Genomic DNA, 17,198 nt, shown 5'->3' with positions numbered 1-17,198 from the left:
ATCATTTTGAACATTACAACCTCGTTCCCCATTTACTGCATTGTTTGTGCTTTATAGCTGTTGTATGACTTATCGGGTTAGTTAGTTCGGATCCGAAGAGAATTCAGAGTGAAATGAGACACTTAGTCTCTTAAATGGAAAGCTTAAGTTGGAAAAGTTGATCAGATATTGATCTATGTGTAAACGACCTCGGATTCGAATTCTGATGATTTCAGTAGCTCCGTATGGTAATTTTAAACTTAGGAACGTGTCCGAAAAATTATTTGGAGGTCCGTAGTAGAATTAGGCTTGAAATGGCAAAAGTTGAATTTTTGAAAAGTTTGACCGGGGGATTGAATTTTGATATCGGGGTCAGAATTCGATTCTGCAAATTTAATAGGTCCAATATGTTATTTATGACTTGTGTACAAAATTTGAGGTCAATCGGACTTGATTTGATAGGTTCTGGCGTCGTTTGTTAAAATTTGAAATTTCATTGTTCATTAGGCTTGAATCTAAGTGTGATTTCGTGTTTTTAGCGTTGTTTGATGTGAATTGAGACTTCAACTAAGTTTTTATGATATTTTGGTACTTGTTGGTGTATTTGGTTGAGGTACCGGGGGCCTCGGATGAGTTTCGGATGATAAACATATCAATTTTTAGATTTGGAGTGTTGCTGAAAATTTTCTGATATCTGTATCTGGTTTCCTTCTACGCGATCGCGTGAGAAGGTCTGCAATCGCGTAGGGTTAATTGGGGATGCTGAGTTTTTGTTCTATGCGATCGCATGGGGAGAATCTTCATCGCGTAGCTGGGAAGAGAGAACGCATCACGAACACGTGGGCAAAGCCGTGTTCGTGAAGAGGAAGTAAGGCACCAGGGGGTCACGAAAAGTCGGTCTTCGCAATCGCGTGGATCAGTCCGCGATCGCGTAGGTTTGTGCATTAGTGATTCGCGTTCGAGTGGATTCAACCGCGTTCGCGAAGGCCAAATTTGGGGATAGTTTCTTTTATGCTTCGCGATCGCATGAACTAATTCGCGATCGCATAGGGTCAATTTTTGGAAGTGGAAATGTGTACTTTGCGATCGCGGGACTTGGTCCACGATCACATAGAAGAAATGACTAGGCAGAGAGTTTAAGTTCTGAAAATGGGACTTCATCCCATTTTTCATTTTTTCCGATTTGGATGTCGGGAAGAGGCAATTTTTGGGAGATTTTCAAGGAAAACAACGGGGTAAGTGTTCTTAACTAAATATTGGTCAAATTACCCAAATCCATGGTTATTTTTAACATTTAATTGGTGAATTAAGTTGAAAAATTTTGAAACCCCTCTTATGGTTGGACTCGTGGTTGAATAGACGTTCATATTTTATAAATTTTACCGGGTTCCAGAACGTGGGCCCCATGGACAATTTTTGGAGTGTAATTTCAGATTTTGTAGGAAAATATTAGTATTTTGATATGGAATTAATTTCTATAAATTGTGCGGACTGAATCAAATTTATTGTGGCTAGATTCGAGCCGTTTTGGAGTTATTACTCGCATAATGGAATTTCTGGAGCATTTTTATCTTGCTCGGAATTGGATTTGTCTTGTTCGAGGTAAGTAACTCTTCTAATCTTGGAGCTGAGGGTATGAACCCTGAATATATGTATTATGTGAATTGTTGGGAGGTGACGCACATGCTAGGTGACGGGCGTGCACCATAGAAATTGTGACATAATTGTTTCCGTGGAATTTTGTAGTCAAATAATCTTGGCATTTTCTATGCAGTTTTATGTGTTAAAGAAATTGAGCTGAGAATCATATTAAAAATCATGTTGAGGCTATGTGCTAGTATTATTGGGACCCACATAGGTTATATTGCTGTGAATTATTTGTTTTAAATTAAAAATTCATACTCAGTCATATCCATTTCATTACATATCATATCTCAGTCTCTCTTGTTATGTTTTTGGTACATCATATCATTATTTTTGGGCTATTTTCATGACATTGTGAGCCCATGAGAGAGAGACTGGAGAGATTGATGACTGAGGGAGGCCGAGGGCCTGACTGTGAGGATATTTTTGGGATCGGGCTGCACGCCGCAGCAGGCCATGTTGGCTTTATATATTATTATTATTATTATTATTATTATTATTATTATTATTATTATTATTATTATTATTATTATTATTATTATTATTATTATTATTACTATTATTATTATTATTATTATTATTATTATTATTATTATTATTATTATTATTATTATTATTATTATTATTATTATTATTATGTGGATCGGGGCTGCCCGCCTGCATCAGGCCTTATAGACTTTATATAACATGTGAGTTATCCGTGCAGCACATGAGTTGTCCGTGCAGATCCAGATATTTATACTATAACACATGAGTTGTCCGTGCAACACGTGAGTTGTCCGTGCGTCTTATAGCGCTTGGGCTGAAGGAGCCCCTCCGGAGTCTATACACACCCCCAGTGAGCGCAGGTACCTACTGAGTGCGAGTGCCAAGTGCCGAGTGTCGAGCGATTTGGAGGATTGAGTGATGGGGAGGACTGAGTGATGGGGAGAACTAGGTGAATTGATACTCTGAGAGTATGCATATGGTTTTATCAGTAAGATACATTGCATTGACATGCACACATGACATACATACATAGAGATGTATTTTTCTCATAATGTACGGTATCACGTCATTCATGACTTCTCACACATATTGGCATATGGGCATAGTGATGCATTTTTCACTGGTTATCGGGAAAGGAAATGAAATATTTTATTTATTATTAAAGGATTTTTGAGAAAAATCACAGTTTTCAAACTTACTCGTATTTTGGCTTTTCGGTAAAAGATTTGGATTTTTACTGAGATACTTGAAAAGTAATGCCTATTTTTCTGGAACTATGAACGAACTAGGCATTTTATTTCTGAGATACCTCTTTTGTCACTTGTACTATGTTGTTATGAACTGTTGTGAAATATTGGTGTTGGACCTGACCTTTGTGTTAGCTGGTCACTACTTTCAACCTAAGGTTAGGTTTGTTACTTATTGAGTAGATATGGTCGGTTGTACTCATACTACACTTTTGCACCTTGCGTGCAGATATTGACTGATGACGTTGTTGTGATCGACGGTAGCCAGAATTGAAGATGTACCTGCATCCCGGTTGTAGCTGCCTCTTGTTTATGATAGCCTTAGATTCATAAAACTCTGTTTATGTACTTTTCAAACAAATGATATATTTATTTCGTACCAGTTTTGTAAACTCTATTCTTAGAAACTCATGATTTGTACTAGTTCTTGGGAAAATGTATTAGTTTCATATATTTTTTTAATTAATTGCCTTATTAAATATCATTGGAATTGGATAGTTGATAATTGGCTTACCTAGCAAGTTGGGTTAGGTGCCATCACGACTAGTTAGATTTTGGGTAGTGACAACTTGACTTAGAACCTAATGCTCTGATACCAAGTGTGTCACGATCCAAAATTACGTGACCGGTACCCGACACACTACCCGATCCGAGCGAACCAAACCATGTGATGTGCTCAAATCATATGCATAAAAACTAATTTCTTTTTATGCAGAAGCTTCTCAAAAATCATTTACATTTTCAAGTTAAAATGATAAAATATTTTCCAATTCAAGATCACACATGACGCATTTCATGTAATAATAATGAGACTAAGTAAAATAAATATATTTTCATGTATGTCGTGTACAACCTCATTACTACAACTTTTTACAACTATCTATGAAGCCTCTGTACCAAATAATAGAATTAAGCACTTGGGCTAATACCCGACTAGTATAAATTAAGAAAATAACATGATAATTATCACGAAAAGGAGTGGTGCCTCACCATATACCTCAGGAAGAGAGTCATCCTAGCCCTGACCGCATGCCACGTATCAAATGAGAGATTTAAAGATAACCCGATCATGACTGATAACACCGACTTTTTAAACACGTATGAGCTCATTAAAGTTTAAATATAATGTAAAAGAAATGCCTACATATAAGTAAAAGAATTTTCAGAAATTCTCAAATTTTATAATACAAATATAAAATAATACAAAACTATAATAAGCAACAAATGAAAAAGGAGAATGAGAGAGCAACAAGAAAAAAGAATCTAGCGGAAAAATGACTATTTTTTTAGGTTAATAGATAAGAATAATAGAAGAAAGTAACGGGTAAAATAAAGTACAGCGGATGAGACTGCTTCTTTCTTATCCAGGATTTTCGGGTTCGAGTGTGGGAATAAAAAAATCCTTCATAGAGAATGCTTTTTACGTGACGTGAATCCGGATTTATTGTCGTTGTTGTTGTTATACCTGTTGTAATGCGCGAGGTTTCTGCCGTGCTATTGTTACTATTGATATTTGCACATGCGGCGTGACAAGGCGGGATATATATATATATATATATATATATATATATATATATATATACATTGAGCTGAGGGAGTATAGATAACCTAGCTAACTCCCTAGATCACCCTTGTATGACAGCAGATGCCAACTTTTACAAATGAGAAGTAAATACATATGAGAAACATTACACAAGTTATGTGCTTGGAAGAAGTAGATCCAACCTATTCAAAAAAAGTACTACCATGAAGTCTATCCCTACTGTTAAAGGCTGCATTGTCAAGGAGGATCAAAGGTAATGCATGTTTTGTTTAGTCTAGTCCTTCGAAATACCGGCAATTCCCATCTATCCATATTCATGAGGCCCTTGATTTGAGGAGGAAGGTCAGAAAACACTCAAAACAGTTAGGAATGAGGGATAGAGTGACTAATGAATGTAAGTTTGTCTGCAACTTGATTTCCCTCTCTATAACAGTGATTAAGAGAGAATCTCAACTGATCCATGAACTTTTTAAGTTCTTCTACCTCCTTTTCAATATTCCAGGGAATTGTATTACGGCCATTAACATAATCCACTAATAATTTAGAGTTGCTTTCAGCACTAATAAGATGATAACCATTAAATAGACACCATTTGATGTCGTAGTGAAGAGCAACTGCTTCTTTCCAGTTGCTAGTTCCTGAACCAAGTACTAAAGAGTAGGCAAAGATAAAGCAACCCTCTTTATCCCTTATCACACCCCCAGCTCCAGACTTTCCTTCTTTGCAACTACCATTAGAATTTAATTTAACATATGATGACTTCGGTTTAATCCATTTAACAATAATGGATTTCTCAAAATGGATAGTACTTCTCAAAAGCTGACTAATCTTCTTCCAGTTGGGAACCAACTGAATTTGCTGGAATTGAAGATTGACAAGTTGGGACATTGAAAAAGCAATCAGAGAAATTATTATTCTCATACTAGTCGTGGTAGAGTCATACTTGGCGCTACATCTAACTCTCCAAATCTCCCAAGATGTGATAATAGGAAGGCATTTAACAATGAATGCATAGACATGAATTGTGACTTTACACATCTCCACTAGTTGATGATGAGTTGCCGGAAAGAGATGTTTGAATATGCAATGCCCAATGGACCACACAAGATTCTCCATAGCTCCCGCGCAAAGAGGCCACTGCAGAAAAGATGGTCAATAGTTTCTAAACTTGAAAATCTACAATAACAACAGTTGGAGGAAGTAGGGATGCCCATCTTAGCTACTTTAGCATTTGTGGGAATCTTATCTCTCAGAGATCTCCATACAATAAAATTCATCTTGAATGGGTCACATTTCTGCCAATTCATAGTATTAATCCATGACTTATGCCTTTTCTTTCTAAATAATTGCCAAGTTGAAGCAATTGAAAAAGAACCACTATTATCCGTTGTCCAAACTAGACTATCAGAAATTGTGGATCTTAGTGCTATCGGGAAAATATCACTTTATCCACCACATGTTGCGGAAGAAAAAGATCTAATCCTCTCCAGTTTATGTGATTGTTAAGCAATATACTAGAGAGAGTAATATTCTTAGGTTTGTAACCTTCCGGAAGAAAGTTGTATAATGGAACTAACTCGGACCAATTGTCAAACCAGAAAGCAACATTTCCAAAACCAATTTTCCAAAGAATTTTCTTATCCACAAGCTTTTTAATTTTACACATTGCATTCCATGACTGGGACTGCTCGGAGTACCACTGTTTTATAAGTGGATGAACTCTCTCACAATATTTGGCCATTAGGAACCTCTTTCATAATGATTGACCAGTTCTAAAGTTCCACCACTATTTTGCAGTGAATGCATTGCAGATGTCATTAAGTTTCCTGAATTTGGCACCCCTTCCTCATATGGAAAACACAGGTTATCCCAGGAAGCCCAGTGATATCTTTTCTTCTCAGTCGACCCTCCCCAAAAAAACCTGGTAAGCATCCTCTATATTTGGTTGAGAATACCCTTTGAAGGATGAATATCAGCTAGTAGATGTGTAGACAATGCTAATAAGACATGTCTAATTAACTCCGCTCTACCCCCAGAGGATAGAAACTTAGAATGCCACCATGAGATCTTATTCAGGATCCTAGTGATAATCTCAGAGAAAATAGAAATCTTCTTCCTTCCAACATACAACGGGCAACCCAGGTATTTGATAGGAAGACTTTTGTGTTCTATCTCAGTAATATTTTTCACCCTTGAAATTTCCTCCACCTGTGCATTAGGGGCTAGAATAAAGCAAGACTTTGACTTGTTGATTAGTTCTCCTGAGACCTTTTGATACACTGATAATGCGTATATCAACATCAGTAGAGAGTTCCTGCAACCACTAGAAAAAAGAATGACATCATCAGCAAAGGCAAGATGATTTATTAAAGGACCATTTCTATTCATGTGAAAGCTTTTGAACTCCTCAAGAGTAGTTATATACTTTAATTTTTTTAAAGAGAAATTCAGCACAAATAACAAAAAGAGAAGGGGAGATAGGGTCTCCTTGTCTTAACCCTCTTTCAGACTTGAAGAAGGCTTGTCTAGTACCATTGACAATAAGGGAATACCAATTATTGAAAATGTGTCTAAAGATTATGTCAATCCAAATTTCACATAATCCAAGTTTTCTCATAAGGATACAAATATATGGCCATGACACCCTATCATATGCCTTGACCATATCTAATTTTAAAGCAACATTTCCTTCCTCATTTGGGTTCCCTATATCTTGAATGATTTCTTGGGTGAGTAAGATATTTTCACTGATAGATCTGCCCTTTACAAAACCATTCTGATTACAACTGATCAAGTCATGTAAAATAAAACTTAGTCTAGAGTTAAGGAGTTTAGCAAAAATCTTACTTATCATATTGCAAAGACTAATAGGTCTAATATCATTAAAATATTGGGGAAAAGGGACTTTAGGAAGCATAATTATACAAGTATGAGTAAACCACTTAGAAATGTTAGCACCACAAAAAATAGATTTGAAAGAGCGGATAATATCAGGGGAAACAATAGACCAACAAGATTGGAAGAATTTAGCAGTGAATCCATCAGGGCCAGGAGAACTATTTGAGCCTATAGAGAAAACTCATGTTTTCAACTCTTCCTCTGTGGGAAAAGCAATCAATTTTTATTAATATCCTCTGAAACAACTGGGTCAATAATATTCAATTTAGAGTAGTCATTATACTCAGGTTTCTGACTAAAAATTCCCTGGAAATATCTCGATGCAACTTCAGAGACTTCTTTAGTTCCTTCCACCCATTGTAAATATTCATTCTGAATCTTGTTGATGCCCAATTTCCTTCTTTTATCCTTGATCACATTATGAAAGTAAGAAGTATTAGAATCACCTTCAGAGAGCCATTTAACTCTAGCTTTCTGTCTCAATATAAAATCCTGAATTTTGAGATATCTAATATATTCAGCCTTTGATTTGTACAACTTGGTTCTATTGCCCCCGCTGTTATCATTCATCAGAATCATTTCAAGGTTAGAAATTTCTCGCTCGAGTCTTCTAGGTTCTTCATGAATGTCTCCATAAGCTTCTCTTGACCAGGAACTGAGTTTGGAGGCAGTCCTTTTAAGCTTCTGGTATAAGGACCAAAGAGGATTACCTTGGATATCCTCTTCCCATATACTTTTGACGACATTAGAGAAATCCTCATGATCCGGCCAGAAATTGAGAAAATTAAAGTACCTTACATTAACCTTTTTAATAAAGCTGAATTGGATAAGAAGTGGCACATGATCAGAATATGTATTAGCAGGGTGGGTAACAGTAGTCCTACCATACAATTCATACCATTGTGAGTTATAAACCATCATATCAAGTCTCTTCCATATAGTATTGGGAGCTCCCATGTTATTACACCATGTAATCACATTGCCAAGATACCTTGCATACCACATTCCCTTAGGCATTCTAGAAAGTCAAAACTCTTGTTGATTCTATAGAAATTGCCTCCTCTTTTTTCCTCTGGAGCTGTGATAACATTAAAATCACCCATCATAGCCCAATAACCTGTAAGAGTGTTGGATAGATTGAGCAGGTCAGTCCAAAGATCCTTCCTCAAAATTGTCCTATATTTAGCATAAACAAATGAACAGTGGAATTGAGTATTTGTACAAATATGAGATATTTTGCAAGCTACTAGTTAATCAGTGTCTTTGACAATATCAACAACAAAATCACTGGACCAGAAGACCAAATTTTATTGTTAACATTTGAGTAGCATCCATTCATATTGAGTTGTCTCATGTAACAGTTCATATAACCCACTCTCACTTTAGGTTTTTGCAGGCAAATGAGGGAGATTTTATATTGGTCTTTGAGAGTTTTGAGTCAATCAAAGGCATTTTGAGTTCTAATACTCCTTATATTCCACGAAAGAGTGTCAATCATTTGAAAGATTTATGCAGGGAACTATGTTTTGAGTTTTGATAGAGATAGTCTTTTGAGAGTTGGACCAACTAGTCTTCCCTCTTTCTAGACCCCTGGGAGATAGATTGTTGACCTCAGCAATCTTGTTATGCTCTTGAGTTAAATTCAAGTCAGCTCCAGGATCTACTTCCATGCAATTTTTGACTATGACATCAACTTCATTTTCAGATAAGGAGGCTTGCACCTTTTGGAACTGAGTCTCTTCTACCTCTTCTTATGATTCAGATTCAAAGTGGGAGTATTTATCCACTTCATTGTCATCAAGCCGTGAACCAGACTTAATACGGGCATTCTCCATATTTACATCATTAAACTTATAATGCTCCTCAACTCTAATTCTAGAGGAATCACCAGTGAGAACAATCGAATTGTAAACTTTCGTGTTATTAGCTAAACCTTGGTTCCCATCCGGATCTTCTGGAGGCCTCACAATCATGGAGGAAGCTTGTATAGACAAGTTTTTTTAACCATTCACTCTTGTCTTGACAAGGTCGTATGTTTCAACATTCCATTGTTGGGATTGATTATAGTCTTATACTCTTGCACTTTTCACTTCCAGATTGCTTCTTCTTTTTCTCATAAGGAGGAACCACTTTCTCAAAAGGAGGACTTCCTATGCCTTCTGACCTTCCTAGTAGAAGTGCCTTTCATTTGATCATTCGGGCTCCTTACTTCTTCCGTAAGTACCGGGGGTTGCTTGATTATATCAGTAGTCAAAATTTGTTCTTTCCCTTGTGATTCTGGATTAGTAGCATTATTTTCATATGACCCTTTATGTATTTTTTTTTTTGGAAGATTTTGAATTTCTGCTAGCTCCCTTGAAAGAAGAAGATTTTTGTTGTTATTTCTGCACATCTTCCTCCCATTATTTTTGCCTACAGTGGTCCATCCTTCTTCATCTCTAATCTCCACCTCCATAGTTGAGGTATCTTGCTCCTTGTTAATTCCACTACTTTCTTCTAAATTGATGAAAATATTCTTCAAATTATACACACCGATTTTGACAGCACCTTTGAGCGGAATCGTTCTAATAAACTCAGAACGAATTATTTCGATGATTGGTCTGGTTCTAGAGAATTTCCCACAATAGTTAGACGACAAGTCTCTGCCAAAATCTCATGTTCTTCTTTTGTGAAACTGACTACTGCCTTTCCTGATAAAATCTCATATGGCATGTGCTTGAAATAGACATTCTTCTTTGAAATACTAACGGCACCTCCAATAGCAGATGCATACTTTAGTGGATTATCACCAAGATGATTGTTTTCAGTAATCATGGGGCCTCCGATTTGGTGGCGGAACATTTGTGGAGTAGGGGCATTAGGGTGAATCAGTGGGGGAAAAATAACATATTGCCTGTTGGAGGGTTCCGGCGGTGCCGGTGGGGTCCGAGACCTTTCTCGGAGGTGGAATTGGGGGCATTTACCCTAAGTGACCGTTTGTTGCTTTTAGAATGCAAATTGGGAATATCGAAAAAAAAAAGATAAAGTTAGAGAGAAGTTGCTGCCCCTGTCTCTCTCTAGAATCCCTTACCTAACTTTCCGCTTCCCAATTCCTCAAAGTGGAAAGTTAGGGTAGGAGGTTCTAACAGCTTTTAAAGACCATTAGAACAAAAAGTAAAATTGTCTTTAAAATATAAGGTGAGGACCTGAAGTAATTATTTGAAAAGTTTAATATTTTATTGGAAACTCTTGGACTACAAAAGTCCCTGGCTGTCCCCGACTTGACCTAGGGTTTTGAATATACCTGTTAATCGGGCCGGGCTAACCCGTTTACAGCCCGGTTCAGTTTGGTCCAGCCCGATTCAGCCCGGTACTATAACTTGGGGGCGGGCTGGGACGGGTTGGGTAGGGAGCAGGTTTCAAACGAATAATTTTTTGATAGCGGTGCACCGGAATCCGCTAAGCCCATTAACGGGTTATTAACGGGCTACAATCCGGTTCAGCTGGTTAATCCGTTAACGAGCTACAGCCCGGTTCAGCCCGTTTATTAACTTTTTTTTATTTTTTTTATGGACCAACTTAAACTCCTCATATTGACACTTGTATTTCTTATCTACACAAACATTTAGAAACATTATATAATTATTATGCTAACATTGTTGATGCTTCTTCTGCTGTAGATGCAAATATTCCTTCAAGTTCAGTTTCAATATCTGGGACCAGTGCTTTGGATGATAATGATGGTGTTGAAGATTATTTGATTTGGTCTACAATAGGGGAGCATCAAGCCATCAACAAACCAGTAGCAGGAATAACAATGAACTTCAATTCTACTTGCAAAAGTCAGCAGAGCCCCGCACAAAGGAATTTCTACCATTGGGTTGGTGGAGGAGCAACTCAAATCAATTTTCTGTTCTTTCGGCCATGGCTCGAGACGTGCTAAATGTGACGATTTCAACAGTCGCATTAGAGAGCGCATTTAGCCAAGCAAGGCAGCAACTAGGAGATACCCGTTATTCATTGGGTAACAACGCTTTGGAAATTCTAGTGTGCTTCAGAGATTGGATAAGATCAGAACGACGAAATCAAGGGCGTGACGAGGTAGATGAAGCGGAGGACCAAGAAATTGGAGATATAATGGTTTATGGTTCCGATTCAACCAATACCGAAAACCAAAAACCTCATGTTGACATGGATGAACTTACAAAAATGATGCAAAGCATGTGATGTACTATTTATTTTTTTATAATTGTTGTAAAATTTTAATTTGCAAGTTCAAAAATAACAAAATCAAAAAAGAACTTGCAACTTAATTTGAAATATTATATATTATTCAATAAAAATATCAAATGAAAGTCTTCGGAGCTTGATCCTTACATATAGGTCTTATTAAATAATTTTTTGTAGCCACTTACTTTCAAATTTTAATTTTAACATTATAAAATTCAAATTTTAAATTTCAAATTTTAAACTTCAAAGTTTAATTCTAAGTCTTAAAAGTTTACAAACACTTAAGTAGTTAAGTATCAATAACATTGAATAAGAAAAATAAAATTTACTTAAAAAAAAAAATTCATGGCCCGCTAACAACCTGCTAACAGCCCTCTAACAACCCGCTAACAGTCCGCTAATAACCCTCTAAGTCCGAATCCGGACGGACAAAAAAAATCCAAAATAATACGGCCCGCTAACAACCCGCTAACGCAGATTTTTTTTGGTCCACCGCCTACCAACCCGACCTTTAAACACCCTGGTTTTGAAGAAGCTCTTCTTTTTTCTTGAGGCTAAGTTCCAGGTATGATGTTCTTCTTCTCTGCTCTGGATAGCCATCTTTTTTCTTCTGTTACTGCACTATTTTTCTTCTGTTACTGCGCTATTTTTCTTCTTCTTCTTCTTTCTCTGCTAATTTGTCCTAATTTCGCTATCAACCTATTTCGACCAAAACCCATTAAATCCATCGCTGAAGTCTTCAGTCCAAGGGGTTCTTAGGGTTGAGTCGAAGGACCCATGCCTTAACAGTGTCCTGAGTTTCGTCAAACGTCGATTTGACCTAAGAATTTTAATAGTATAATTCATCGTTGCAAGTCCTTTTGGGTGTCAGTGTTCTTAGGGGTTCTTAGTTGTTGTTTTTGACATTTTAATCAGCCCATCCCTGCATTCGTTTTAGTGTTGTGTTTGTAGCTGTTTGCTCCGTTTAGGTGTTTTCCGGTAGTACTGTTAACTCTTTGCTTCTTCTTGTTTTCCGTTAGTTATATCCATTCAATTATCTTCCTCACTTCCCTTCCCTTCAAGGGTACTCTTTCCGTAATACTACCTATTATCTTTCTTGCAGTTTTCACTTTTTAAAGGAATTTTACCAAGATGTCTATGCTAACAAGTGGTGCCGAGGAGGGTCTTCCTGTCAACTTTGTTGGTTTCCAGCAAAAACTTTCATCAATAGTTGAAGGTCTTGAGTCTCAGGAGGAGGAGAAGAAGATGTGGGCAATCCAAAAACTCCGATATTGTTCAATGACGGTATGGCTAAGACTGCTCCAGCTTCGCTTTTGCTGATTTTATTAAACTCGCATATCACTTTCAAATTTTTATTAACAGATGTCACTTTTCTAGTACATGCTCTAGAGTCTGGTATAGTTGTTCCTCTACTTGACGAAATTCTACGGGGAGAGGATTCATTTGTGCTCAAGGTAGAGAGTTATGTGTTGATCACCTTAAAGTGTCTTCTGGTTGTAGCTTCACACCTGCTTTATTCTTATGGTTTCTGGGTCATAGCTTGAAGCTGCTAACGCTGTCATGGACAGTATTCCTGATATGAGGGAGGTAATTGATTTGGTGATTGATAGAAACTTGGTGGTAATTCTTTTAAATCTTCTGCGTTTTCCAGCTGAAAATGTTTGTGAGCAGGTATGTTTTAAATTGGCATACCCCTCTTTTGTATAGACTGAAGATATGCTTATTAGCAGACTGATTGTTTTTTCCTTCCAACTATAGGCGATGGAGAAACTGGGAATTGTTGCTCTCTCCCCTGTAGGTCGTGGTTATGTTCTTATGTGCATGGCTTTGGATAATTTACTGCATATTTTAACCTGTTGCAACATTTTATTGCTGAGAAAAGCCACGCAGACTATATCAGTGCTTTCTAGAGGCACACCAAAAGTGCCTTTTGTGAAGGTCTGTTAATTACTGTTGAAATTTTTCTGCGTCTGCAATTATTTGGTGCAAAACAATACTGATTACAATTCAATTGTCAGGTGAAACCAGCAATCCAATCTCTTTGTTTCCTTGTTGCTTCAAATGATGATCGAGAGGTGCTGAGAAACGCATGCTGGGCACTTTATTACCTCTCTGGTGGTATTGATGTGAACTTAAGGGCATATTGCAATAGCAAAAGTAGCATCAGTCATTCTGTTGTGAGCCAGAGTGATATTATTAGGGACGTCTTTGAGGCGTATTTTTTTCCGGTGCTGCTTAAGCTCTTAGAGTGAGTGGAGTGTTTTTATTTTCCTCATTTAACCTACTTTTTCATAGCTAGCTTACTACGATTGTATCTGATATATACGCCATTCGATCTTTCTCCTTCTGTAATCGCCCCTGCCATCCATATCCTTTCAAGTACTTGCCGAGGAGATGACAGCCAGAAAGAGGTATGCGGGTCTTTAGGAGCTTTTGTGGTTGAACCCAAACACTTTGATGAACTAATCAATGAAAAAAGGAACAAATTAAGATAAGATAAAATGATTGAAAGGTAGAAACATCTTAAACAATATGTAGTGAGATTATAATTCAGCATGTTCCTGATTCAATGTCAAATTTGATGTGTTTACTGCTTAATTTCTAATAGCCTCCGAAGAACCCACCCATTTGGTAAAGCTGCCCACCATTTGATGTGAAAATAGGTTCTTTGCCATCTTCAAGTCATGGGCAAGTCCACCTTCCAGCACTGGCCATCTAGGCTGCATTTTTTGGCTACATTATGTTTTATTTTTTTTCTAATTGGTATTCACTAACTTAGCCTTTTTAGATCTTGATTTGATCTTGGGACAAAATATCTATGCATGTAAGTTGGTAATAAGAAACATGTCCTTGATTAAAAGAAAAAAAAAAGAAAGAAAAACTTGGAGTCGTCTGGATTTAGGTTGAAAAGCATCTTCAGCACTCAAAGATGTGTTTGTAAACTTCCGAACTAAATATCTCTAGGCATTGTCCAGTTTAAGCCCAAAATGATGAAAAACATATCCCACAATTGAGCAGTGATTTTGCAATGTAGAAATAGGTTGTTTGTGTCCTTGGGTTGCTCTTCACATAGAGAGCATTTGCTGTCAATGGGCATTCTTCTTCCTTGCAAATTAGACTGTAAAACATGCCTTTTTCCCTACTAACCAAGTGAAGATCTGAATTTTGTAAGGAACTGATGAAAGCCCGTAGCATTTATGGCCGTGACGTCCTTCATTGCCTGTCGGACTTGTTAGATAGACGAAAAGAGGAAAGGTTGGTATGCCTGTGTATAGCATATATTACTCTTGGGAGGAGTCAACGGGCAAAGGTATGTTGGCTGAATTGATATTTCGCTTTATCGTAATTTTTTTTTAATTTCTTTGTCCATATATTTGTTATTCATGCTTATAATTATTAGTCTTGGACTACATATACATATTTTTACTTTTTCTTCAGTTGCGCCTTTTTCGTTAAAGCTCACGCTTTAGTTGCGCTTAAAGCCCCAAAAGGACCGTAAAGCTTTTTTGCGCTTTTCGCCTTTGATAACACTGGCTGAAATCCATTGCCTGTTTGTGTTGGTGTTCTACAAGTTTTCATTTTTAAAGTGCCCATTTTCGGAGTTTGCTATTTTTTTGGTTATAAAGATTGATTCTTTCTATGCTGAAAGATTTGTGTTTTATTAGAACTCTTTCTTTTTCTGCTCTAGTTTAGATGTGTCAAGGCATTGTCTAGTGAAACTCTTATTAACCATAAAATCTTTCCATTTTTAACTGCTAAGTGGATGTCATTGAGCTGATACTGTGAATGCTGCTTAGCTAGAAGAAAGACTAGTAGAATTAAGCATCGCGTTAAGAATCAATGGATCAGAATTAACTCGCATCCAAATGGAAGAAGACAGGAGGGCTGGTATATGGTTGTGAGGGAAGATAACCATGGAAAGAGTTCTAATTGTTTCTTCTTCGTATAATTGGGTCTTTTTAAAAATGTTCTAGCGGTAATACCCAAACTGCCGTTACCAGTAGTAGACATTTTGTTTGAACTGTTAGTCTCCGTTAGTAAACCAAATATAAGCGGTCATTTTGTTTACTTAAAGGTTAAATGTGCTAACCAAATAACACAGGGACAACAACTGGAATTAGGCAATAACACAGGGACAAAAGCTGCTATTTCCCTTAAAAGAAATGAAAAGGTTAGGGGGTAAATCATAAAAAATAAAAGGATAAGGGTGTGAATAAAAAATAGTGCATACATTAGGGATGCAAAATAGAAAGAACTCTCAAGTAGCTGGATATGAGAGTGAAATAGTTGGTGTAGTTGGAAATAGAAATTGGATTTTTGAGTTGTGGATATGTTTTGTCATAGCCCTCACCCCCACCCCCACCCACAATTTTTTTTCTTTTAATGATCGACTTTTCAGTTGATGAAACCTTCTCTACGTAGCCATTTATCTAAATAGTTGTCGGTAATTTTTGAGCAGGCTGTAGTTGATGCTGCTGGATTAATAGACCGTCTACGCCAACTGGCTAAGGCTAGACAAATGGACGTTGCTGCTGCTGCAATTTCAAATGCTATTATCAGTATCAGTGATGAGTCATACATCAAGTCTGAGACCTCTTTTTCTCGGTTCATCTCTCTGGTATACTGATATTTTTACCAACTCTGATGTTTTTTTCGTGCTTTTGGCTTTAGTGAATTGGTGGATTGCTGCATAGGTCCTCTGTGTCATTATCTTAACGTTTTTGGTAATAAAATAATTTGCACCATCAGTCTAAAAGGAGTAGAAAACATGTATGGGGAAAAGCACAAGGGACCTGACTGCACTAATATTTATGCTAAGCGGATCGAAGAGGCTGGGGGATTGAAAAATCTTAACGGCATGTGTTGTTCTTTGACCATGGGACTCCAGGCTTATGAAATATTGAGTAAATACTGGCCTGCCAACGCAACCTCATGCAAATGTGTCTTGACATATGATACAATCCCACCTTTGAAGACTTATTTTAGAAGAAGACGTGAAAGAGGAAGTAAGATTTGTGCAGCTTTGACCAAGTCCAACTTCCCTCCAGCATGAAGAAACTGCCTCATTAATTCTCTCCAGCAGTTACCAAATATTCCAACCTACTATCTGATTAGGCTTTACATTTTTCTTGTTATTTTAAACAATATGTATTCTATAAATATCTAGTCAGGATTAGTTTTAAGGGCATTGTGAATGTTTGTCAATATTAGTATCTGGGAGTTTTGTCCGCTCCATACGGACAGATTTGTTGGTTGTAAGTTGTGTTTAATATTCTTGCACAATCTATTGCCAATAGTAATTTCCTTACCTTAATTTCTGTCATAAATTTTCAGCATCTAACAACATACTTTCCTTCATATGACTTAATAACCTGTTCTTGACATAATTTCCATCTTCATATGACAGAGATGGCGTAAAAGGGGGGAGGGATTACCTGGTCTTGACATGACAGTGATGGAGTAAAATCGAAAGGAATAACTTTTTGACAAATTTCTCCATTATTATATTTATACATTTCTACTTCTACCATCTTATAAATGAGAACCAGTCACCTCATGGTGAACATGCTTACCAGCTGCAAGGGTCCCATTGGAATCTTAAATTGTTTGTTTTGCGCTCTAAGGGTTCGTTTTGTGACTATTCATGTCATCATGTGTGCATTTTGGCTTGAATGGACGAAAAAGTGAAT

General features: G+C 37.0%; 2 protein-coding genes across 10 annotated transcripts; one reads left to right on the top strand and one right to left on the bottom strand.

The window, feature by feature from the left end:
* Positions 1-7,515: 7,515 nt before the first annotated feature.
* On the bottom strand, positions 7,516-8,316 carry LOC142177349 (uncharacterized). The gene has a single exon (XM_075245824.1). It carries the CDS (start codon positions 8,314-8,316, stop codon positions 7,516-7,518), a length of 801 nt encoding a protein of 266 aa, XP_075101925.1.
* Positions 8,317-12,053: 3,737 nt separating this feature from the next.
* Positions 12,054-16,822, top strand: LOC107828500 (importin subunit alpha-1a). 9 transcript variants are annotated; one of them, XM_016655824.2, is made up of 9 exons: positions 12,054-12,073; positions 12,611-12,792; positions 13,048-13,179; positions 13,267-13,446; positions 13,527-13,756; positions 13,889-13,919; positions 14,681-14,818; positions 15,968-16,092; positions 16,180-16,822. In XM_016655824.2, the coding sequence occupies exons 2-9, from the start codon at positions 12,640-12,642 to the stop codon at positions 16,559-16,561; spliced, it is 1,371 nt and encodes a 456-aa protein (XP_016511310.1). In that variant the 5' UTR covers positions 12,054-12,073; positions 12,611-12,639; the 3' UTR covers positions 16,562-16,822. The 9 variants fall into 9 exon arrangements, with proteins under 9 accessions (XP_016511310.1, XP_016511309.1, XP_016511307.1 ...); XM_016655823.2 differs by lacking the exon at positions 12,054-12,073 and adding an exon at positions 12,085-12,486; XM_016655829.2 differs by lacking the exon at positions 12,054-12,073 and adding an exon at positions 12,898-12,962 and having other exon boundaries at positions 12,086-12,792.
* Positions 16,823-17,198: the final 376 nt, after the last annotated feature.

Source organism: Nicotiana tabacum, chromosome 23 (assembly GCF_000715075.1).
Source record: "Nicotiana tabacum cultivar K326 chromosome 23, ASM71507v2, whole genome shotgun sequence".
NCBI classification, from domain to species: Eukaryota; Viridiplantae; Streptophyta; class Magnoliopsida; order Solanales; family Solanaceae; genus Nicotiana; species Nicotiana tabacum.
Note: the sequence above shows the minus strand (reverse complement) of the source record. Positions and strands in the feature narration are given on the sequence as shown.

Coding starts and splice junctions, on each gene's coding strand:
- LOC107828500 (XM_016655819.2), top strand. CDS start 12,795: ATGGCTAAGACTGCTCCAGCTTCGCTTTTGCTGATTTTATTAAACTCG. Junction 13,447..13,526: donor CAAAAGTGCCTTTTGTGAAG/GTCTGTTAATTA, acceptor TTCAATTGTCAG/GTGAAACCAGCAATCCAATC. Junction 13,920..14,680: donor GAGATGACAGCCAGAAAGAG/GTATGCGGGTCT, acceptor GAATTTTGTAAG/GAACTGATGAAAGCCCGTAG.
- LOC142177349 (XM_075245824.1), bottom strand. CDS start 8,316: ATGCCTAAGGGAATGTGGTATGCAAGGTATCTTGGCAATGTGATTACA.